Genomic DNA, 25,153 nt, shown 5'->3' with positions numbered 1-25,153 from the left:
TGTGTCCAAACTTTTGACTGGTAGTGTATATCTTCACCAAATCAATGCAAACTGGTATTGTTCCTAAAGATTTGAAAGTTGCCAAAGTTATCCCCCTATATAAATCTATGGATACAATATATTTCACAAATTATCGCCCCATACTGTATATGTACTGCTAATCTTTGCAAATGTTTAAAGAAATAATAAAAAATATATAACATTTACATAAGTATTCAGACACATTACTCAGTACTTTGTTGAAGCACCTTTGGCAGCGATTACAGCCTAGAGTCTTCTTGGGCATGATGCTACAAGACTGGCAAACCTGTATATGGGGAGTTTCTCCCATTCTTCTTTGCAGATCCTTTCAAGCTCTGTCAGGTTGGATAGGGAGCGTCACTGCACAGCTATTTTCAGGTCTCTCCAGAGATGTTAGATCGGGTTCAAGTCCGGGCTCTGGCTGGGTCACTCAAGGACATTCAGAGACTTGTCCCGAAGCCACTCCTGCGTTGTCTTGGCTGTGTGCTTAGGGTTGTGGTCCTGTTGGAAGGTGAACCTTCACCCCAGTTTGAGGTTCTGAGGGCTCTGGAGCAGGTTTTCATCAAGGATCTCTCTATACTTTGCTCTGTTAATCTTGCCCTCGATCCTGACTAGTCTCCCAGTCCCTGCCGCTGAAAAACATCCCCACGGCATGATGCTGCCACCACCATGCTTCACCGTAGGCCAGGTTTCTTTCAGATGTGATGCTTGGCATTCAGGCCAAAGAGTTCAATCTTGGTTTCATCAGACCAGAGAATCTTGTTTGTCATGGCCTGAGAGTCTTTAGGTGCCTTTTGGCAAACTCCTTTTGGCAAACTCCTTTTACTGAGGAGTGGCTTCCGTCTGGCAACTTTACCATAAAGGCCTGATTGGTGGGGTGCTGCAGAGATGGTTGTCCTTCTGGAAGGTTCTCCCATCTCCAGAGAGGAACTCTGGAGCTCTATCAGAGTGACCATCGGGTTCTTGGTCACCTCCCTGAACAAGGCCCTTCTCCCCCGATTGCTAAGTTTCGCCGGGCAGTTGGCTTCAGGAAGAGTCTTGGTGGTTCCAAACTTCTTCCATTTAAGAATGATGGAGGCCACTGTGTTCTTGGGGACCTTCAATGCTTCAGACATTTTTTGGTAGCCTTCCCACAATTTGTGCCTCGACACAATCTCGGAGCTCTACAGACAATTCCTTCGTCTTCATGGCTTGGTTTTTGCTCTGACATGCACTGTCAACTGTGGGACCTTATATAGACAGGTGTGTGCCTTTTCAAATCATGTCCAATCAATTCAATTTACCACAGGTGGACTCCAATCAAGTTGTAGAAACATCTCAAGGATGATCAATGGAAACAGGATGCACCTGAGCTCAATTTCAAGTCTCATAGCAAAGGGTCTGAATTCTTATGTAAATAAGGCATTTTGCTTTGTCATTATGTGGTATTGGTGTGGTATGTAGATTGATGAGGAACATTTATTATTTAATACATTTTAGAATAAGGCTGTAACTTAACAAAATGTGGAAAAAGTCAAGGGGTCTGAATACTTTCCGAATGCACTGTATACAGTGGGGAAAAAAAGTATTTAGTCAGCCACCAATTGTGCAAGTTCTCCCACTTAAAAAGATGAGAGAGGCCTGTAATTTTCATCATAGGTACACGCCAACTATGACAGACAAAATGAGAAAAAAAAATCCAGAAAATCACATTGTAGGATTTTTAATGAATTTATTTGCAAATTATGGTGGAAAATAAGTATTTGGTCAATAACAAAAGTTTCTCAATACTTTGTTATATACCCTTTGTTGGCAATGACACAGGTCAAACTTTTTCTGTAAGTCTTCACAAGGTTTTCACACACTGTTGCTGGTATTTTGGCCCATTCCTCCATGCAGATCTCCTCTAGAGCAGTGATGTTTTGGGGCTGTCGCTGGGCAACACAGACTTTCAACTCCCTCCAAAGATTTTCTATGGGGTTGAGATCTGGAGACTGGCTAGGCCACTCCAGGACCTTGAAATGCGTCTTACGAAGCCACTCCTTCGTTGCCCGGGCGGTGTGTTTGGGATCATTGTCATGCTGAAAGACCCAGCCACGTTTCATCTTCAATGCCCTTGCTGATGGAAGGAGGTTTTCACTCAAAATCTCACGATACATGGCCCCATTCATTCTTTCCTTTACACGGATCAGTCGTCCTGGTCCCTTTGCAGAAAAACAGCCCCAAAGCATGATGTTTCCACCCCCATGCTTCACAGTAGGTATGGTGTTCTTTGGATGCAACTCAGCATTCTTTGTCCTCCAAACACGACGAGTTGAGTTTTTACCAAAAAGTTCTATTTTGGTTTCATCTGACCATATGACATTCTCCCAATCCTCTTCTGGATCATCCAAATGCACTCTAGCAAACTTCAGACGGGCCTGGACATGTACTGGCTTAAGCAGGGGGACACGTCTGGCACTGCAGGATTTGAGTCCCTGGCGGCGTACTGTGTTACTGATGGTAGGCTTTGTTACTTTGGTCCCAGCTCTCTGCAGGTCATTCATTAGGTCCCCCCGTGTGGTTCTGGGATTTTTGCTCACTGTTCTTGTGATCATTTTGACCCCACGGGGTGAGATCTTGCGTGGAGCCCCAGATCGAGGGAGATTATCAGTGGTCTTGTATGTCTTCCATTTCCTAATAATTGCTCCCACAGTTGATTTCTTCAAACCAAGCTGCTTACCTATTGCAGATGCAGTCTTCCCAGCCTGGTGCAGGTCTACAATTTTGTTTCTGGTGTCCTTTGACAGCTCTTTGGTCTTGGCCAAAGTGGAGTTTGGAGTGTGACTGTTTGAGGTTGTGGACAGGTGTCTTTTATACTGATAACAAGTTCAAACAGGTGCCATTAATACAGGTAACGAGTGGAGGACAGAGGAGCCTCTTAAAGAAGAAGTTACAGGTCTGTGAGAGCCAGAAATCTTGCTTGTTTGTAGGTGACCAAATACTTATTTTCCACCATAATTTGCAAATAAATTCATTAAAAATCCTACAATGTGATTTTCTGGATTATTTTTTTCTCAATTTGTCTGTCATAGTTGACGTGTACCTATGCTGAAAATTACAGGCCTCTCTCATCTTTTTAAGTGGGAGAACTTGCACAATTGGTGGCTGACTAAATACTTTTTTCCCCACTGTATGAGCACCAATATGGTTTTCGTAAAACGATTATTGTTCTGAAAACTACAAACTGTCCCAAATACAGATCTTTTGAAATAACTGAGACATATATATCTGAACCTGAGTTATGAGCTTTTAAAATTGACTTCAGCCAAAAAGTACAAACTGAGAAAACAGCGTTTCATTATATTTCTTTCTAATTCCATTGAGGCATGAGATAAAAAGCATTGTCACATCTCCTCCCGTTGCTCCCCTCTGGCGCTCTGATTCACCGGTCTACTGAGCCACCGGTCTGAGCGCACCACCTCGGCAACACCGGAATGGAAACCCAACGCACGCTAATCACCTCCAGCGCACCTGCACCTCATCATCTCATCACCACCCCTATATAGCCCTGGACTGTTCAGTGTTGTGTTGTGTGTGATTGTTAGTGTCTTGTCGTGTACTCGCTCTTTGTTGTTCTCTTGCTCCGTGTTAAGTAAACCTTTACATTGTTGATTCCTGCGTCTGCGTCCTGCCTCTTCGTATCCTCAGTACTCGTCACAAGCATTAACACAGCTTGATTTTTTCAAAAAAGATTGTCACTATATTGATTATTTTAAAAACAAAATCTGCTGGTGTTGTTTGCATTAAATAATCATTACTAGAACAAATTATTATACAGTACAATAATAGATACATACAGTACCTGTCAAAAGTTTTAGAATACCTAGTCATTCAAGGGTTTTTCTTTATTTTTACTATTTTCTACATTGTAGAATAATAGTGAAGATCAAAACTATGAAATTACACATATGGAATCATGTAGTAACCAGAAAAGTAGTCACCTGGAATGCATTTCAATTAACAGGTGTGCCTTCTTAAAAGTTAATTTGTGGAATGTCTTTCCTTCCTAATGCGTTTGAGCCAATCAGTTGTGTTGTGACAAGGTAGGGGGGTATACAGCAAATAGCCTATTTGGTAAAAGACCAAGTCCATATTATGGCAAGAAAAGCTCAAATAAGCAAAGAGAAACGACAGCCAATCATTACTTTAAGACATGAAGGTCAGTCAATATGGAACATTTCAAGAACTTTTAAAGTATATTCAAGTGCATTCGCAAAAACCATCAAGCACTATGATGAAACGGGCTCTCATGAGGACCGTCACAGGAATGGAAGACCCAGAGTTACCTCTGCTGCAGAGGATAAGTTCATTAGAGTTACCAGCCTCAGAAATTGCAGCCCAAATAAATGCTTCACAGAGTTCAAGTAACAGACACATCTCAACATCAACTGTTCAGAGGAGACTGTGTGAATTAGGCCTTCATGGTAGAATTGCTGCAAAGAAACCACTACTAAAGGACACCAATAAGAAGAAGAGACTTGCTTGGGCCAAGAAACACAAGCAATGGACATTAGACCGTTGGAAATGTGTCCTTTGGTCTGGAGTCCAAATTTGAGATTTTTGGTTCCAACCGCTGTGTCTTTGTGAGACTCGGTGTGGGTAAACGGATGATCTCCTAATGTGTATTTCCTACCGTAAAGCATGGAGGATGAGGTGTCATGGTGCTTTGCTGTTGACACTGTCTGTGATTTATTTAGAATTCAAGGCACACTTAACCAGCATGGCTCCCACAGCATTCTGCAGCGATACGCCATCCCATCTGGTTTGGGCTTAGTGGGACTATCATTTGTTTTTCAACAGGACAATGACCCAACACACCTCCAGGCTGTGTAAGGGCTATTTTACCAAGAAGGAGAGTGATGAAGTGCTGCATCAGATGACCTGGCCTCCACAATCCCCCGACCTCAACCAAATTGAGATTGTTTGGAATGAGTTGGACCGTAGAGTGAAGGAAAAGCAGCCAACAATTGCTCATCATATGTGGGAACTCCTTCAAGACTGTTGGAAAAGCATTCCAGGTGAAGCTGGTTTAGAGAATGCAAAGCTGTCATCAAGGCATAGGGTGGCTATTTGAAGAATCTCAAATATAAAACACTTTTTTTACTACATTGATGTCTTCACTATTATTCTACAATGTAGAAAATAGTAAAAAATAAAGAAAAACACTTGAATGAGTAGGTGTTCTAAAACTTTTGACCGGTAGTGTACATTTGAATTGGAGCCAAAATAATGTACATTTCAGTGCGATTATGAAACGTCAACAACAAATCATTAAAAATAACAACATTAAAGAAATATCTGTTTGATTTGACTAGATACAATACTGGATGGCATGAAAGATGGCAAAAATAATGTTTATAATTGAATATCAGCTTGCAGGAACGGGTACTGGAACGAGTTGCCAACTTCTACATGGCCAGAAGGAACAATCTCATCTGCTGAGAGATGAGATTAAATTAGTTTGTCATAAAGGCAAAGTAAAAACAATATAATACTCACAACACTACAAGACAATCACACGAAACATACATATAACTATGGAGATGCAAGTAAAATAGTACAGTACTAGTGTGCTATAGCCAATAAAGTGACTGGGTAGTGTTGTGTGTTGACTGCAACCTGGTGTTGTTGAAGGCCTGGATGGCAGTGGGCAAGAAGGATTTAATTCATATTGATATAATGATTCATCTTGAGAGTCATGTTTATTGACTCTCTCTCTCTCTGACAAACACAAAGAGCTCTCTAACACAAACTACTAGGTCATCATTCTTTCCTTAACTGAGTGCTCCATGGTGACGAGCACCTGGGATCCAGCACGGGCCACCAGATCCACGAGCCTGCCCATTCCCTTCACTAGCTTGCCGTGAGGTGGAAAATAAACATGTTTCAGTGCTTCATCCGTCTTATTTATTTGGGTCCACGATCAAGTAAATTGTCATGGAGACCCAAATGTTTTTAAAACACACACACAAAGAAGGGTCTCTCTTCCTCTTAAAACTGCTGTGTCTCTTATCTCTCTCTCCCACTCTCTCCTTTAATTAACATTAACTTGTTAGCTATCTAACTTGTTTTGTGGGATACAGGGATGAAAAATACCATAGCTGGTGAAATAGTCAGGGAAACATTTAGGCTAACGTTAGCAATAGCAGCTTGTCTTCAAACTTGTATTCAATAGTACTGTCACTCCAACAACACTGGCTATAGCCTAACTTGAACAATACAAAGAAGATGCAGGTAGAGAAGGCCTGATAGTTTATGAAGTTTAGCTAATGCACATTGTGTACTTAACTAGCTAGCCATCTTAACATACCGTGCTTGCTCCTCTTTGAAGACGCTCTCTCATCTCTCCATCCATGATATGAGTTGACAGACGATCATTGGGACCACTCATAAAATAATGATTGATTACTGGTAATTCAGAGCAATGACAACTAGCTAAATCAAACAACAAGCAACATCGCTATTTATCTGAGAAGTCAGCGGTCAGCTTCAACAATGATTGATGACTAACTAGAAAACGTGAAGACAGTGTGCGTGTGCATGCACCCCTTCTTGCCTGTCACTTGTTCACACCCCTCAAAGATTAAAAGCAGTGGATTGTTGTAACTGTACTGGTAGACTATTCATCTACACCTACCCAATGCTTTTACATCTTTGAAGGGAGTCAAGGCGAGTAGCCAGAGCTAGCAAGAAATGGGATGCGGCTCAAAATGACATGGCTAATCAATGACCTCTCGCTTCCAGCAAGTTTAGGATAGGATGTCGATTGCTTTGCTTTCTAAAATCAAAGTAATTCTGAACTGATAAAATTACTGCAATACTGTTAAAATATTTTTATCACTTTTCATGTCATTTTGGCCAGCTAATAGGTCTACTCACTGATCAAGCAATATCGGAAGAAAAGTGTGGACCTCTTTTATGAACGTTAAAGTTACTCGTTAGCTTAGGTCAGGGAAGTTGGAGCTAGCGTTTTCAAATTGGGCATGCTAGCTAATGTACAAAAACTTGGAAATTAACTACTTTCCTTAAGTAATCACACAATATGTTTACATTACAATCCTTGGACCTTTGTTATTCCAAATCTATATGGATGACCTTGCTGATGTGTCCTCTACTGTACATCCCATTCATTTTGCTGATGATACCAACTTGTTTTATCACACAATAATTTCAATTCACTAATCAATGAAGCCAACTCAGGCATGGGAAAATTGTCTGAATGGTTCCAGATAAACAAATTATCTTTAAATGTAAAAGAATATTCAACTTCATTGTATTCACTGTTAAGAATAAAAAATTGCTAAAATCTCAATTGGTGGAAATGAAATGGACCAGGTCACATCCACTAGATTCCTTTGAGTTTTTGTTGATGAAAAGTTGTTCTGGAAAGATCACATTCACTTTGTCTGCAGTAAAGTGCTGAAGTCCATTGGTATCATCAGAAAGATTGGTGGTTTGGTTCATCAGGCTTGCTTCCTAACTCTAAACTACACCTTAATTTACCCATATCTCATTTACTGCAAATTGTCTGGGCCAGTACATATGCTTCCTACCTACACAATTTACTCATCATCTAAAATACATTTGCAAGACTAGCCATCCCCTCTAATTACTTGGCTCCATCTGCCCCTCTGTTTAAGAAACTCAATATCCAATTATGCACCTTCATTTACAAATACACATACCTCCCAGACATCCTCCCCAAACTCTTCAATCGATTCTTCCAGGTTAATTCCCAAATCTATGCATACAACACAATACTCTCTGATAACCTTCACCCTCCCCACTGCTGCACCACACATAGTCAATTCTCTATCAGATACAGAGTTTCCATACTCTGGAATTGATATATTCACATTGCCAACACATCATCATAATATACAGTATATATTGTATATCATTTTTTTGGGGGGGGGGGTTTATATAAACCCTTTTGGGTTTCCAACCTCACCTGCACACTGTTTTTACCTTGTTTTTATCTGTACTGTTTTGTCTTTCACTTGTCTTCTTTGGTGCGAATAAATGAAACCTAAAAACAGGTGTAGACGATTAAAAGATGCATTGTGATCTGATTGTGATCAGATCTTCCTAACCACCTCGGGAGATAGTCAGGCACGCATTGTGTCTGGATATCTTACAAGTATAGACGGAGCTTAGTATCTAAGTATAGACAGATCTGGAAACCATTTCTATTATCATTATCCCACCTTCTAAAGTAATTGACAGGTGGCACCATTGACTTACGGCATCAATATGTGTCTTCAAATATTATTCTTTAAGAATAGCTGTTAAATTATTTGCATATAGGAAATCTGGTCACAATGCAGACACAGTGGACGAATATGAGACACATTTTAATACCATGTGTAGACATAATTCTGAAAATGTGGGCACAATCAGAATATAGACAAGATCAGGGCAAAGGTCACATGTTAGCGGCAGGTATAAACAAGTCTTTTTTTTGGTCATTGTGTCAATTCAAAGTTGGCAACAATGTCATTTCGATGAACACTGTGATAGTATCCAATGGTGTAACTTTTACTAGGTACATGGAGGACCTGTACCCCTCCAATTTTTGTAATTACATTTTGGTCTATTGATATATTATCATTGAATGATTTTCGTGCGACTACAAGACTTAATGTGCATGAGCTGGATAAAACCGCCATTGAAAAGAAGTCACCACTGATAACAGTATTAATTCCATATACTGTATATAAAACACATTTCACAAAGTGTGTGAAAATGTGTCTTAAAAATGTGCCTTCACAAGACAGCTGGTCTCTGTAGTCTGCTCTCTCTCCCTCCCTCTTTCTATCTCACTCTCTCTCTCCTTCTCCCCCTTTCTCTCCCTCCACCCTCTCCCCCTGTCTCACATCGTTGCAGGTAAAGAAGTGCCCTTGAGTCAGATCTAAACAGTCTCTCTTTCCTTCTCCCCCTTCTCTCTCCCCAGGCAGGTAAAGAAATGCCCTAGAGTCTTAGATCTAAACGACCATCGCTGTCATCACACAGGCCTTGATGTTTGTTTACCCGATGAGTCTTCTTCTTCCCTCACTCTTACAAGATTCCCGTGGTTACAATTAAGGATTGAATTTGCATATTGAAGTGTCAAGTGAGCAGCGAGCGCTGCCCTCATAAGCAGAGATGAGGTTTTTTTCTTTTTCTTTATGAGACCACAACGACTGAGAATTAGTGAAGGGATCGTTTGCTGTGGCTCAGGAGACCACCACTTGAAGAGGCGTTGACACCTCAGCGGTGAAAGATATCAACCGAAGACATTAGCAATTTTTTTTGTGTGATTGTAAGCTCCCTGCTAGTCCACTACCTTATGTGTCCCCTGCTGTTTCCCGGCATGTATGCATTTTAGCGGCTCTTCATTAAGGACCTGTCCTTTAAAAAAAGGCTGTTTCTCTTTGAAGATGATGTTTCTGGAATGAGATGAGTGGTGGTGATATGTGTTTTGATTAATTATGAATTAACTAAAGGAAAATATGAAAGAGTGTGAAGGAAGTGGAGTGAAGCGGAATAGATCAAAATCAAGACAAAAACCATCAGATTACTTTCCCCAATAATTTTTTTTCGATGATTTTCACTGATCTTCTTTTGAGTAAATTCAGACTTAGATGTTGGTAGAGGCAGCTGTGGAGCACCAATGAGGGGGAGTATGTAGATCAAAGAACAGCTATGTGTCGTCTTGTTCTCGGTGCAGTTCTAAATCTCCCTTGGGAGGCTGAAAAACAACATGAAGATGTTGGGTGTGTTGTGTGAATCTCTAAGGTTGGGTGTGTAATAGGGCAAACATTTTGAAACAGCGTAACACAAGATAATTATTTGGTGTTCTAGATAATGAATTACAGAGGATGCTATTAGTCCTAGGAAGGATACAACATTTTCCAGATTTTATTTGTGGATGAGAGATGATATATCACAAGCTATTGCCAATGAGTGCTTCTGTCACCTAGTTTTCCAATTTGCAAGTTGTTTTTTTATAAGCATTATTTCATTCACTATCTGGGTAGTCTTATAGTGGCCAGAAATCAATTATCATTATTGCAAGAGCTATTCTTTCAATTACAAAAGCATAACATTAGAAAAGACATCCACAAAAATCTACAGATTTGATGGCAATCCAGGGTGGGATCTACTTCATATACAGTCTGTGTTTGGATAGGTGTGATTTTATCACACCAATTAAGCTGTACCTTACTGTCTAATAAATGTGAGTACTACTTTAGATACCTCTCTCAAGGGCAGTGTAAAGCTGTCACTTTGCCATCTCCCTTCCTCAGGGATTTTCTGCTGTCTTCCTCTGAGCTCTTAAGCCTTTATTTAATGCCACACACACACACACACACACACAGATAGACGCATGTGTGCTCTCTTTCTCTCTCACACATACACATCCACCACAATACAGAGAGCTTTATATCCAGGACTCCAGGACTTTGGCACCGCCCACATCACAGACCCAGGAGCTACCAGAGTCCAAAAAACACTCACCTGCAGACTAGAATAACTAAAAGACCAGGGGGTTTATGGCAGACCAGTGTATATTATGGCAGACCAGGGGGTTTGATCAAGGCATTTACACAGATCAGACAAGTGTGATACCTCAGTTTCAAGGGTGTTTATTTAAAACAAAAAAAACAAAAGAAAACAGGTCTCCTCCAGGAGACCTCTTCTGGGTTACCGCCTTCTGGGCTCCGGGGAATGCTGTCTCCTCTGGGGTAGAACACAGAGCCCCTCGGTTCTATCAGACCGTGAGGACGTCTGTCCGGTAGCAACCTCTCACTACCTACAACTCTCCCGTGTGGTGCCCTCCTGGCAGCTTTATGGGCCCCGTACAGCTGGTGAGCAATCAGCCCCTTGATTACTCACCAATTAGTCCTGGCCGGAGGACCCGTCGAGACCTGGAACGTCCAGCAGATGTAGACTCCGTCTGTCATCAGGCCTCGACGAGTCTCCCCCTGGTGGCTTGTCCGCGGTACGCCACAATATATTCATAGAAATTATTTGCTTCTATGGCCACTCTGTAGGCTTACTTTTGAATACTATTATTACTTCTGTCTCCTGTCATCGTAATAAAATGTTGATTCATGTGCACTGTCCCTGTCAAATAAATAAATAAACTATTTCATGCAAAGCGCGTTATAGTTGCTAGCGGCGTCACTACAGATCCGGGTTCGATACCGGGCTGTGTCGCAGCCGGCCGCGACCGGGACACCCATGAGGCGGTGCACAATTAGCCCAGCGTCGTCTGGGTTAGGGCAGGGTTTGGCCGGCCGGGATGTCCTTGTCCCATCGCGCTCTAGCGACTCCTGTAGCGGGACGGACGCATGCACGCTGACACGGTCGCCAGTTGTACTGTATTTCCTCCAACACATTGGTGCGGCTGGCTTCTGGGTTAAGCGGGCATTGTGTCAAGAAGCAGCGCGGCTCGGCTGGGTTGTGTTTCGGAGGACGCACGGCTCTCGACCTTTGCCTCTCCCGAGTCTGTACGGGAGTTGCAGCGATGAGACAAGACTGTAACTACCAATTGAATATAACGAAATTGGGGAGAAAAAGGGGTAAAATAAAAAATAAAAAATAAATAAATACCCTTTATAGCGCGCGGTGCATTATACAGCCGACAATGCGCCTTTTAAAGGCATTTTCCCCGCAATTCACATTTCCACCATCGTACCATCGCATTCATGGTAAACGCTGCGCATGTTGGCTCAACTGTAATTTCCTTTAAAAGTCTGTTAGTGCCCCGTGCCATAATGTGCCTTGCATTGAATCCCAGTCTAAATAAACTTAAAAGCTAATGAAGAAAATAGTTCCCCACAAGTTCAGAAATCTATTTGCATTCAAAGTGTGCAAAGATAATGAGAGTAAACATTCCATCATTTATGACAGTCATTATGAATGACAACAAACATTTAACAGATGAGTATAGTACAATGCATGATTCACATATGACTATTCAAATGAATAAATAAACTGTAAATATGATATCAGGTATAGAGAGCAACAGTTATAGAGCAATGTGGTGTCTTTTTGTAGGCACTAACTCTGCCATGGCTGGTTGGGCAAAGCCTGTGGGGAAATTAACAGGGTTTTTGACTGATATTATCTCATAGAACACAATTTATAAGATCTCCTAAGCCTGTGTTAACCTCAGACTTCATTTTCTGCGTTGATCCCAAAACCCCATTCTTTCCCCATTAATTTCCGCCATAGCAATGGTTGAACAAGCCAGAGGTTACTCATTTCCGTTTTTTAGGACTACAAGCCGGCGAGCTCTATACTGTAAACTATGAGGACAGATGTTTGCATAAACATGCAAACAAATACCACCATTTACATTTGAGTCATTTAGCCGACGCTCTTATCCAGAGCGAGTTACAGTTAGTGCATTCATCTTAAGATAGCTAGGTGGGAAAATCACATATCTCAGTCATAGTAAGTACATTTTTTCTCAATAATGTAGCTATCTGCAAAGTCAGTGCTATTGTGAATGTTAAAAAAATGGGGGTGGTGAGGGGGGGGTGCTGTGGGATTATACTAAAATACTATTTGACAGGTAGGGTTTCAGTCATATTTGGAAGATGGGCAGGGACTCTGCTGTCCTAGAAGAGCTTTGACCATGGAGTGTCTTTAAAATCATTGAGTTCGCAAACTGAGTTTATCCTCTGGAAAGGCCACATTTTGAAAGAGAGCAATACAGTTTAAGACGTACGTGTATCTGTGTTAATTGAAAAGTAGATAAAGTATGGGGATGATACAGTCCAAGATTATATTGATTGCACCACCACATGCTTTGCGCAATGCAATGTGAATTGTAGCACATAACATAATTATGGCATTAAAGGGATAGTTCACTTTGTTGAAGTTGTAGCTTTTTTTCGACGTACCTAAGGTGTTGTCATTTCATCCTCACCGTTTTACATTTGTTGGTTATTTAGCTAGTTTTATTTTTTGTTTTGTTTTATTTAACGTCCAGAATCTCCTGGCAAGGATGTAGCAGTGCAAAAAATGATTGATCCCTTTAACACACCAATACTACTGTAAAGGCAGGTTGTGTGTAGGTATGGATCAGAAAGAAGTCTCTATCTTGGTGTGCTCCCCAAGACATGTGCTGCTTCCCAGACTCTCCCTGCTGTCACCAGCCTTAGGGACGTACCCCAGGGGATCTGAACGGATAATATACCTGTAAAATAGGATGGAGAACATTTCAAATATACATTCCTCTCACTCTGAGTGGTTTGATATTTTCAAACATTTGTTTATACACAAAATAATACGGATATGGGAGTAATATCGAGTAGGAGACATTTTATGATCTATTAAAGCTCTGACACACCAGTTGGATTGTCAAACGTTTGCCTGCCGACAGTTCTTAGCACCTCTGAACAGAGTGTCGGCAGTCAAACTCTTTTGTGTTCACACTGCAAAGACCTTGGAAGTCATCAGCCACTCAGCCTTGTTAAAATATTCTAAACCAGAAGGTGGCAGTAGCGTTGTTTAGCTATGCATATCCGTGCGTATTGCTTATTGTCTAGATACCAAGCTACCTGTGCTAATGTTGCTATTTTGTAGAAAGCCCTTATTGATACTAACCAGATGGCCACAGCTAGATAACTACCTAGCAAGATGACGAATAAACAATTTAATTCACTCTCCATAATCCCATACTGCCAGTGCCAGCCCATAGCCAAATGTTTAGCTAGCTAACGTTAACATATTCGCTAGCTAGCACAACATTGCAACAGGACACTACATTAACTCAGCATCTAACACCGGCAGCTGTTTCATGGAAAGTAGCTTATCCATTGTGATTGAATTATAATGTCAATACTAGCTACAGTGGTTAGCTAGCTTGGAGGAAGTATTTAGTGTTGTGCTACCATCCCATAGCCTACATTGCATATAAAGTGTGACTAGCTCATCCATGGATGTACGGAGAAAATGCCCTCTTTAGGTTCGTTGCTACCGGATCGGCACGCAGCAGGTACCACTTTTGTTCTAGCAATAGAAGGAACGGCCTTCTACTGTGATAAGTACCTATCGGCAGTGAGATTCTCTGTGTTTCATGCTTTAGTCTGCACATCATCAACTGTTTGGGTGTGTCTTTAGCCCATACTTAACTACTTATTGCCATACTTACACTATGTCATTCAGTTCCAGTTTGGTGTCAGGAGGTGGGTTGATCAACACATATGTGTGGGAGTGAGTGCTCTGGATTTTGCTCATGTCATCTAGAATAGGAAAAAACAGCAATCATAGGTCCTAGTGGAAACATACTTGCGAACTCTTGAAAAAGTTTAAATTAAACTTTTTATCCATCTCAAAATCAGCATCAGCCAATTAGAATCGTCAATGTAGTTGAACATGATAGAATGCTACATGTTAGCTTTTCCCATGAACTAGCCTGACACACTTAGCCCTATGCTAATACGACCAGCTGGTAGCCTAGTCAACAAAGGTAAACCTTGAATTTTGAAGTTTTAAATATCCCTCTGTTGGCCAAGTTGACCTATTGTAAGACATGCCATTGTTTGGTGGATATAAAGTCTAAGATCTTTGATTGACTGATGTGGAATTTGTTACAGGAAATAATCGTGGCCAGCTGACATTGTGTTAACATAGGGCTAAGTGTGCCAGGTAATTTTGTTATACACTGAACAAAAATATAAAACGCAACATGCAACACTTTCAAAGAATTTACTGAGCTACCGTTCATATAAGGAAATCTGTCAATTGAAATAAATAAATACATCTATGGATTTCACATGACTGGGAATACAGATATGCATCTGTTGGTCACAGATACCTTAAAAAATAAGTAGGGGCGTGGATCAGAAAACCAGTCAGTATCTGGTGTGACCACCATTTGCCTCATGCAGCTCGACAATGGGCCTCAGGATCTCATCACGGTATCTCTGTGCATTCAAATTGCCATCGATAAAATGCAATTGTGTTTGTTGTCCGTATCTTATGCCTGCCCATACCTTAACCCCACCGCCACCATGGGGCACTCTGTTCACAACGTTGACATAAGCAATCCGCTCGCCAACACGACGCCATACACGCTGTCTGCCATCTGCCCGGTAGTTGAAACCGGGATTCATCTGTGAAGAGAACACTTCTCCAGCCTGCCAGTGGCCATCGAAGGTGTGCATTTGCCCACTGAAGTCGGTTACGAAACCAAACTGCAGTCAAGTCAAGACCCTGGTGAGAATGACGAGCATGCAGTAAAGCTTCCCTGAGATGGTTTCTGACAGTTTTTGCTGAAATTCTTCGGTTGTGCAAACCCACAGTTTCATCAGCTGTCCAGGTGGCTGGTCTAAGACGATCCCGCAGGTGAAGAAGGCAGATGTGGAGGTCCTGGGCTGGCGTGGTTACACATGGTCTGCGGTTGTGAGGCCAGTTTGACGAACTGCCAAATTCTCTAAAACAACGTTGAAGGCGACTTGTGGTAGAGAAATTAACATTAAATTATCTGGCAGCAGCTTTAGTGGACATTCCTGCAGTCAGCATGCCAATTGCACGCTCCCTCAAAACTTGAGACATCTATGGCATTGTGTTGTGTGACAAAACTGCACATTTTAGAGTGGCCTTTTTTTGTCCCTAGCACAAGTGGCACCTGTGTAACGATCATGCTGTTTAATCAGTTTATTGATATGCCACACCTGTCAGGTGGATGAATTATTTTGGCAAAGGAGAAATGCTCACTAACAGGGATGTAAACAAATTTGTGCACAACATTTGAGAGGAATAAGCTTTTTGTGCGCATGGAACATTTCTGGTATCTTTTATTTCAGCTCATGAAACATGGGACCAGCACTTTACATGTTGCATTTATATTTTTGTTCTGTGTATTTCGCGTTTTTATGTGCAATTATTGGGAGACCATTCAGCCTGAAGAACACCACGGGACATTACTCAGGCTGGTTCAGAGCAGGGACTGGCGACTGAGGAGCTGCAGGGAGGTGACTTGACTCAGCGAGGATTTGCGAAGCAGTGGAAAGATTTGCAAATCGGAACCAGGCTACTTGCAAGTCGTCGCAACCAACGTGCTTTGGACAGTGGTGGACGCTGGCTGACTAGTTCTGCGAGCTATTCCCAAGGAGAGCAACCACTGCCATCTGGAGGACTATTTAATTATTTTGACCATGTGATATTTACTACAATTCAGCTTTTAGTTGTGAATGTGTAAAATGTTTAATGTTCTGAAGAGGACCACAATGGAAATACATTTAAAACTTTTTGTGTTATGCTCAACACATTTTTTGTATGCATTTTTGGCTGCATTGTGTATTTAAATTGTCAAATAAAATCAATCAATCTCATGGGAAAAGCTAAAATGTAGCGTTTTATTACATTCAACTACGTCGTCGATTCTAATTGGCTGATGCGGATTTTGAGTTCACAAGTACGGACCCCCAGTGATTTAGGCTACGGCCAGCCAGAGATTTTACAGATTGACGGATGATGGACAATGGAGATGGACGGATGATGGACAATGGAGTTGATTGTTCTTTAAAACCTCACAATGTCTGCCTTTCTGCAAATGCAACTTGTCCGAAAATAGCTAACTAGAGTTGAACTTTTCACAGACAAAAACGGACAATGTTTGTTGACTGACAATCATCTCTGTCGTCCATCCATTCATCCACCCATCCATCCATTAATCAACAAAGCCTGAGTCTCATGTTTCAAACACATAACAAGTTTTGCTTTCTATTCCAGGAAACTCAACTAGCAATCCCCAAAAGACCTCCCTCCCCCATGTGTGGTCTCTCACCGTAAGCCGTGGCACAGAGTCCCAGGCTCTTCATCCGGTTGTTGACCAGCTCAGCCAGCTCCTGTCTCTCAGAGCGTCTGGCCCTCAGACCCAGGCCCTCCTGGCCCCCCCTCTGAGCCCCCCTCTGGTTCCCCCGTGTGCCTCTCCGGCTCAGCTTTCGCACCCACTGCATGCTCTTCCTCCTCAGCAGGGGGGCCTTCCCGTCCAATGGGTCGCTGGAGGTGGAGCTGCGGTGGAGCCCTCTGGTCACAGGGGGAAGCTCTATGTCGGTCTGCTCCTTGGCGTCGTCAAAGTCCTCCACACATACCGAGAGCTGTGACTGAGTACAATCAAAACACAAAGCCATAAAGAGTGGGGAAAAAAAGTATTTAGTCAGCCACCAATTGTGCAAGTTCTCCCACTTAAAAAGATGAGAGAGGCCAGTAATGTTCATCATAGGTACACGTCAACTATGACAGACAAAATGAGGAAAAAAAATTCAGAAAATCACATTGTAGGATTTTTTATGAATTTATTTGCAAATTATGGTGGAAAATAAGTATTTGGTCAATAACAAAAGTTTCTCAATACTTTGTTATATACCCTTTGTTGGCAATGACACAGGTCAAACGTTTTCTGTAAGTCTTCACAAGGTTTTCACACACTGTTGCTGGTATTTTGGCCCATTCCTCCATGCAGATCTCCTCTAGAGCAGTGATGTTTTGGGGCTGTCGCTGGGCAACACGGACTTTCAACTCCCTCCAAAGATTTTCTATGGGTTGAGATCTGGAGACTGGCTAGGCCACTCCAGGACCTTGAAATGCTTCTTACGAAGCCACTCCTTCGTTGCCCAGGTGGTGTGTTTGGGATCATTGTCATGCTGAAAGACCCAGCCACGTTTCATCTTCAATGCCCTTGCTGATGGAAGGAGGTTTTCACTCAAAATCTCACGATACATGGCCCCATTCATTCTTTCCTTTACACGGATCAGTCGTCCTGGTCCCTTTGCAGAAAAACAGCCCCAAAGCATGATGTTTCCACCCCCATGCTTCACAGTAGGTATGGTGTTCTTTGGATGCAACTGTCTTCCAAACACGACGAGTTGAGTTTTTACCAAAAAGTTCTATTTTGGTTTCATCTGACCATATGACATTCTCCCAATCCTCTTCTGGATCATCCAAATGCACTCTAGCAAACTTCAGACGGGCCTGGACATGTACTGGCTTAAGCAGGGGGACATGTCTTGCTCTGCAGGATTTGAGTCCCTGGCGGCGTAGTGTGTTACTGATGGTAGGCTTTGTTACTTTGGTCCCAGCTCTCTGCAGGTCATTCACTAGGTCCCCCCGTGTGGTTCTGGGATTTTTGCTCACCGTTCTTGTGATCATTTTGACCCCACGGGGTGAGATCTTGCGTGGAGCCCCAGATCGAGGGAGATTATCAGTGGTCTTGTATGTCTTCCATTTCCTAATAATTGCTCCCACAGTTGATTTCTTCAAACCAAGCTGCTTACCTATTGCAGATTCAGTCTTCCCAGCCTGGTGCAGGTCTACAATTTTGTTTCTGGTGTCCTTTGACAGCTCTTTGGTCTTGGCCATAGTGGAGTTTGGAGTGTGACTGTTTGAGGTTGTGGACAGGTGTCATTTATACTGATAACAAGTTCAAACAGGTGCCATTAATACAGGTATCGAGTGGAGGACAGAGGAGCCTCTTAAAGAAAAAGTTACAGGTCTGTGAGAGCCAGAAATCTTGCTTGTTTGTAGGTGACTTATTTTCCACCATAATTTGCAAATAAATTCATAAAAAATACTACAATGTGATTTTCTGGAATTTTTTTCCGCAATTTGTCTGTCATAGTTGACGTGTACCTATGATGAAAATTACAGGCCTCTCTCATATTTTTAAGTGGGAGAACTTGCACAATTGGTGGCTGACTAAATACTTTTTTTCCCCACTGTAAATGAATGAAGTCCATGGTATGTCTATGGTGAAACAGGGTCAAATGAAATGACCAGAACAAAGCGAAGTAAAACATATACAGAAAAATGGAGTTAAATTGATGCCCAAAAAGTTTCACAAATGATCAAGAGCGAGGCCAGACAATTTATAAGTGGGTTTGACGATGATTTCTTACTGATATTACCACTAGTAGCAAATCTCACCACGTTTGTCAAGCACAATTTAACCAAGACATATTACAGGGGAGGAAATCCAACTTCATCTGCACTAAAATGAGATTTAGGGCTCTATTTTCGGCTGACGCTAAGGAGTTGCAAGAGTCAAATGCACATCAGTTTGCAATTTCGTCATGTAAGAACTGGCACGCTAGCATTTTCCACCCCTTATACCAGGTTAGCCAATTTACCTGTGTAACATCAGCTCACTTCCGCTGAGGTGGGAGGGGTGGTAATATTTGAGGCGTGTCCTTAAAATCAAGCGCAAAAAGGACAATTTCATGCAGTGCTAAAGGAAAATGTTAAGACCCACTAAAAGCAGGTCTTAACTGTAACACAGTTAGTAATGGCATGGATTTCTAGAGCGAAAACGCAGCCTATCCAGCCGGGATGCACAGTGCCCATGGAACGAGAGATTATTATTGGTTTCCCCCCATAAAAACCAAGAATAGCCTACCCTCCCCTTAATCAAGGCTGGTTTAGCAGCTTCACATATCCTGGCCATGCATTAGCCAAGTAGCCTGAGAGTGCCTTGAAATAAATAAAGGTTTTTGCTTTTTTGTTGTTGTTGCTTTTTCATGATTCATAATTCACATACTTAATTTTGCTTGGCCAAGTAGGCTATTCAGGCGCTCTCCTCCAAATTATTCAGTCCTCCTATAATACCATAACAATGGCAGATTTTTTTAGAATGTGCCTCGCCCATAGGCAATGATACAATTGACAGGAGCCTAGTACTTTGTATAGATGCCAGACATAATTGACAGATGAGTCAAAAGTACAGTAGAACTTTTTGGATGACATGGGTCCCATTATGCCTGGCGAAAACCAAACACTGCATTCCACGGTAAGACCCTTATACCAACGGTCAAGCATGGTGGTGGTAGTGTGATGGTTTGGGTATGCTTTGTCTTCACGCAAAACATTCGCACATCTATACAAAATACTAGGCTTCTGTCAATTGTATCATTGCCTATGGGCGAGGCACATTCTAAAAAATAAATTGGGGATGCTTTGCTGCCTCAGGACCTGGACGACTTGCCTTAATAGAAGGAACCATGAATTCTGGTCTGTATCAGACAATTCTACAGGAGAATGTCAGGCCATCTGTCTGTGAGCTGAAGCTGATGCGCAGCTGGGTCATGCAGCAAGACAATGAGCCAACACACACAATCAAGTCTACATGAAAATGGCTAAAAAGCAACACATTTGTAGATTTGGAATGGCCTAGTTAAAGTCCAGACCTAATCCCAATTGAGATGTTGAGACAGGACTTGAAGTGAGCAGTTCATGCTTGAAAACCCACAAATGCCGCTGAGTTAAATAGTTCTGTATGGAAGAGTGGTCCAAAATTCCTCCACAGCGAGGTCAGACTGATCAACAACTACAGGAAGCGTTTGGTTGAAGTCATTGCAGCTAAAGGTGACTCAACCAGTTATTGAGTGTAAGGGGGCAATTACTTTTTCACACAGGGGCATTGGGTGTTGCATAACTTTGTTTATGAAATAAATGAAATAAGTATGTAATTGTTGTGCTATTTGTTCACTCAGGTTCACGTTATCTAATATTAGGTTTTGGTTAAAGATCTGAACATTCAGTATCAAAAATATTCAAAAGTAGAGAAAATTAGAAAGGGGGCAAATACTTTTTCACAGCACTGTATGGGCAGCGTCTCAATCCACCCCATCCGCCTATGGCGGCCTTCCACATCTGCGGTGGAAGGTGGCCGAGCTACAGCGATGTTTGTCAGAACATGAGACATCCCGAAAATCGGTCTTCTCATGAAAACGGTTTGGCCTACAAACCAGTATGACCACTCTATGGAAGGATGAGACTCTCACAAACACGATGGTATTCACAGCTTTGCTCTACAACCAACACAAATGTCACGGACTAGTTTTTAAAAAAATGAATGGAAGTATGGAGGTCGTTTTGTGCCTACCAAAAAAAAGGGGTTCAATTCGTGTTAAAAAAACTAATATTTCCTGAGCTTTCTTATATCTCCTAGATATAGGACAGACACTTCTAAGCTTTTTTCCTTATTACTTATTCTTTTTTGCAATTTATGAATGTGTTATTCAATGCGTTTCTTTGGGATTTGGTAATAAAGGTCAAATTCAATATTTTATCAAATACATTTATTTTTATTATTTTTTTATACGTAAAGAGGAACTAAAATTAAAAATCCAATACCTAAATGATCCATGGAATGACCATCTTAAAACAATTCAATATGTCAGCTTATAATTGCCCCCTTGCTTATGTTTGTTTAATCCTCCCGTTGTCCTAGGGTCAAAATGACCCGCCACTGTGTTGAACCAACTTTATTTAATTTTTATATTTTGGGGATCATTTGTGAGAAGGAGGCAGTGAGACTTTAAAGAAAGTATCACTGCCTCCTTCTCACAAATGATCCAAAAAATATAAAAATTTAATAAAGTTGGTTCAACACAGTGGCGGGTCATTTTGACCCTAGGACAACGGGAGGGTTAAATAGAACACCCAATCTGGCTAAATGAATATCGATTGGTTTTCAAAAATCCTGGAATCTCATAAATGGGGCTGAACTTACCTGGGAGTATGGCTCGCGCTGCATATGGGCGAATAAAAAAGGAAATAGGAATGATTTCAATGACTCTTACTGTGTTGTAATGTGCTTAAATAATCATGAAAGCATGCAGACTAAACATGTATACGTAAACGTAACAAATGAGGAAAGAACACACACACACACACACAAACACAAAGCACGACTTCAAATGAACCACAATGACACAATAATCAATGCCGCTATAATATGTAATTAACACAAACTTTCAACCTAAACTGGCATTTTACAGCCAAACAAATTATGTAACACTATTAGAACAGCCTTGGGGTCTAGAGGTCACCTCGGAGGAACCAGACATCTGGGATTCGGTCCTGTAGATGCCGATGGGAATGTCACCGACAGTGGAACACAGTTTCTGATAGAGCCTTCCATACGTCTGGATCCACAGGTCATCCTCTGAGATCTGCATCTAAAAAGGTAAGGAGGAGGTCATTTCTAATTCCATTTCTCTATACAGGAAAAACACGTTCCTTGCAGCAGCACCATATTTGATCTAGATTCTAGAAACACTGTGCATTACACTATAACCATGAGAAGTACACCGAATGGAGTCACTTACCTGTCAATATAAGGATTTGGACAGACAAGGGAAGCCTGCACTAGGCAGTTTGCTGAGTATATTCTCGGATCTTAGCTGCTGTGCTGTCACACATAGGACTACTGTACTGTACAACGGCTGCATCTTAATAGTCTACAGAGGCCTCCTTGTCTTCCTTCCTTTCATCTGACATAAGGAGAGGAAGCCACATTATACTATTGGGATGAACCAAGAGAATCCTTGCCTTATTGCCTATCATCTGGAATGAGAAGGAAGCCACTTTTGACTATTGTGGTGCACCCCGAACAGAGAGTAACTCACAGAGCAGAGGAAGCCAGAGCCCGGGGTGGTGTCCAGGCCCAGCAGCAGCCTGGTGATGGAGATAATATAGTCTTTGACAAATGACTGGGATGGCAGACCAGGACAAACAGAAGAAAAGGTAAGGAAATTATGTCAAAGAGTGTTTTTGTGCACAGTCATTTCATAAAAAGGGACATTTCTGATCATACAGAAATACAGAAATCAACACAATCCAATTAAACTAGCATTATATCCTATAGACACTGGGATACATATGAACACATTCTATATTCCATTAAGGGTTTTAACAGTAAATATCTGGTGGGTATTTGTTTTTGGAATAAATAACTATAATCGCTCCAGTACATGCCCTTTAGCAAAACCAGTCTGTGCCACAGAGATAACCTTGTTTTAATTAGCCTCTGTAGGCTAATTAAAGAGATTAGCCTCTGTATACAGTACCATAAAACCTCTAATTAGGTAGCTACATCAACAGTGAGTATACATCCAATAGCATTCCTATGCTCTCTGCTTCAGCACAGTACAGGTGGGTCCTGCCTGGTTACCTGGTAGAGGAGAGTGTCCAGCATGCCAACACTGAAGACCCTCCCGGCAGCAAATGGCAGGCGGAACATGAAAGCCAGGTTGGAGCCTTTCTCCCGCTCTTTCTAATAAGTAATAAGTAATATTAATACATATTTGTAGAGCGCTTTAATACATGCAGGAATCACAAAGCTCTTTCTGCTCCCATAGACATACTGTATACCAGTCAGGGACACCAACACACTAATGTTAGGATCACAGGATGTATAAATCTGAAGCATCCATTTAGAACTTCTTCTCACCACCAAATATGGTGATGAGAGGAAGTCCAGTGGTGGGAAGTGGGAGAAGATGGCGCTAGATGAAACTAGGCCGACATTTTCTCATCGATGAAACATTCGATCTCAATACAGTTTTCTGTTACCAAAACTAGAATATGTTATGAACAGAGTGTACTAAGCTTTGTAGACTTGACCAATTCAAAATGTCGGTGACATTCCCAGAAAGACAATAACCCTAAGCACACATCAAAATAAAAGAATGGTTATTGACCACAAAATCTACATTTTGCAATGACAATCTCAGTCTCCGAACTTGAACCCCTTTGAAAACCTGTGGTTTGAATTGAAGTGGAGTCCATAAGCGCAGATCGAAGGATATCAAGGAATGGTCTAAACAGAAGAAAAGGTGTTTCCAATGTGTTTTCCAATCTAATAAAATATTTTTGAAAAAGGCTCAGTGCTGTTATCCTTGCAAGGGGTGGGTGCTGGAGTATTGAAAACAGGGGTGACAATAATTTTGACGCCTATCTTTTTGAGAATGTTTTTTTTTATTACTTGTTAAACAAAATCTATCTGAGCAATTGTATTAGTATAAAATAATATAATTTCCCCCAAAAAAATGGAATACAATATAGCTCAGTATTTGTATTATTTATTTTATACTGTATTTTTGCTCATCTATATCAAGGGTGCCAATCATTTTGGAGGTGGCTATATCTTGGGTTAATTACCAGTATCCTTGACAGCATTCCCCAAACCTCTTCTTGAGTAGCCCAGACACTTATTTGGTATATTGCAGTACAGCATACCCGATTCAACTGGTCACCTAAGCATCAAGTCCTTCAGGTGTAATAACTGGAATAGAAATGAGAATGGCTGGGGGTACTCAAGAAGAGGTAAAGATATTTGAGAGAGAGAGACAGTTGGTGGTCGATAGTTGTATGAGGGGAACGGCAAACTGCAACAGGAACAATATGGAAGGGATGCATGCACAAAACATACTACCCCTGAAAGTTTTACATGCCACGTGTGTCTATGAATGTGAATGATAATTTCTCATAGAAAAGGGCCGACAACTGATGTTGTTTGAGATGGAGGTGGAAATGTTATATGCTTGTACTGTATGTAGGCTACTGTCCAATCTTTGCATAATTATGTATAACCATCTGTTCCTTTGCTTTGAAGACTACTCAACGTCAGTATCCTTTGCTGCTGTAAACAAGACATTGGTGTAAACGTTGCATTTATAGAGCTACAGACATCTACACACAATAGTTTGAAGAAATAATTAGTAAAAAGACTTGTGGCAATCCAATGCGTGATATAGAGCAGCACATTGAACAGTTGACAACAAGCTTCTAATTTACGCTTGGCAGCATGAATGCGATCTCCGTCAACGTCCGGGACATTCTGTGTTCAAAATAACTGGGAACTGGAAACTTGGAAATCTCTGACTTCCGACTTCAGTGCGCTCGAGACAACCAGGAACTCTAAGAAAAAAAATGAGCTCCGACTGGGAAAAATAGTCTTGAACGGTCATCCAACTCGAAATTCCAACTCTGGTCTCTTTCTAGCGCTCCGACTTTCCGACCTGAAGATAAATATGCCATTTAGATCACTGACGTCATGATTTGATCGTCTGAAGGTAACCAAGTACAGCGCTGTAAAAATTGCAAAAAGTGCATAGGGGGTAAAATGTACAAAATAATAATGTTACCAAACATGGGTCTAAAAAAATAGTTTCCCCCCGAGTTTTCATATATCGCTCAGAAATAGGACAGACACTTCAAAAACCTTGTTCCTTATGATACATTTTTTTACTGTCTGTTTTGCCATTTATTAATGTGTTATTCAATGCGTTTCTATGGACTATAGCAGTAAAGGCCAAATTCAATGTTT

At 41.4% G+C, this 25,153-nt stretch overlaps 1 protein-coding gene across 1 annotated transcript in view; it reads right to left on the bottom strand.

Moving 5' to 3' along the window:
• Positions 1-13,119: 13,119 nt before the first annotated feature.
• Positions 13,120-25,153, bottom strand: part of LOC311150512 (potassium channel subfamily T member 2-like) — a gene marked incomplete at both ends in the record, with an annotated part of 60,771 nt that continues 48,737 nt past the window's right edge. The window contains 6 exons of the mRNA XM_084188000.1: positions 13,120-13,234; positions 14,192-14,282; positions 16,832-17,150; positions 21,873-22,001; positions 22,452-22,535; positions 22,997-23,098. Of these exons, the coding sequence (XP_084044126.1) occupies positions 13,120-13,234; positions 14,192-14,282; positions 16,832-17,150; positions 21,873-22,001; positions 22,452-22,535; positions 22,997-23,098 (840 nt within the window). The remainder of the gene's footprint in view (positions 13,235-14,191; positions 14,283-16,831; positions 17,151-21,872; positions 22,002-22,451; positions 22,536-22,996; positions 23,099-25,153) is intronic.

This window comes from Coregonus lavaretus, assembly GCF_964263955.1.
Source record: "Coregonus lavaretus genome assembly, chromosome: 23".
NCBI lineage: Eukaryota > Metazoa > Chordata > Actinopteri > Salmoniformes > Salmonidae > Coregonus > Coregonus lavaretus.
This window is presented reverse-complemented; position numbering and strand designations above follow the sequence as displayed.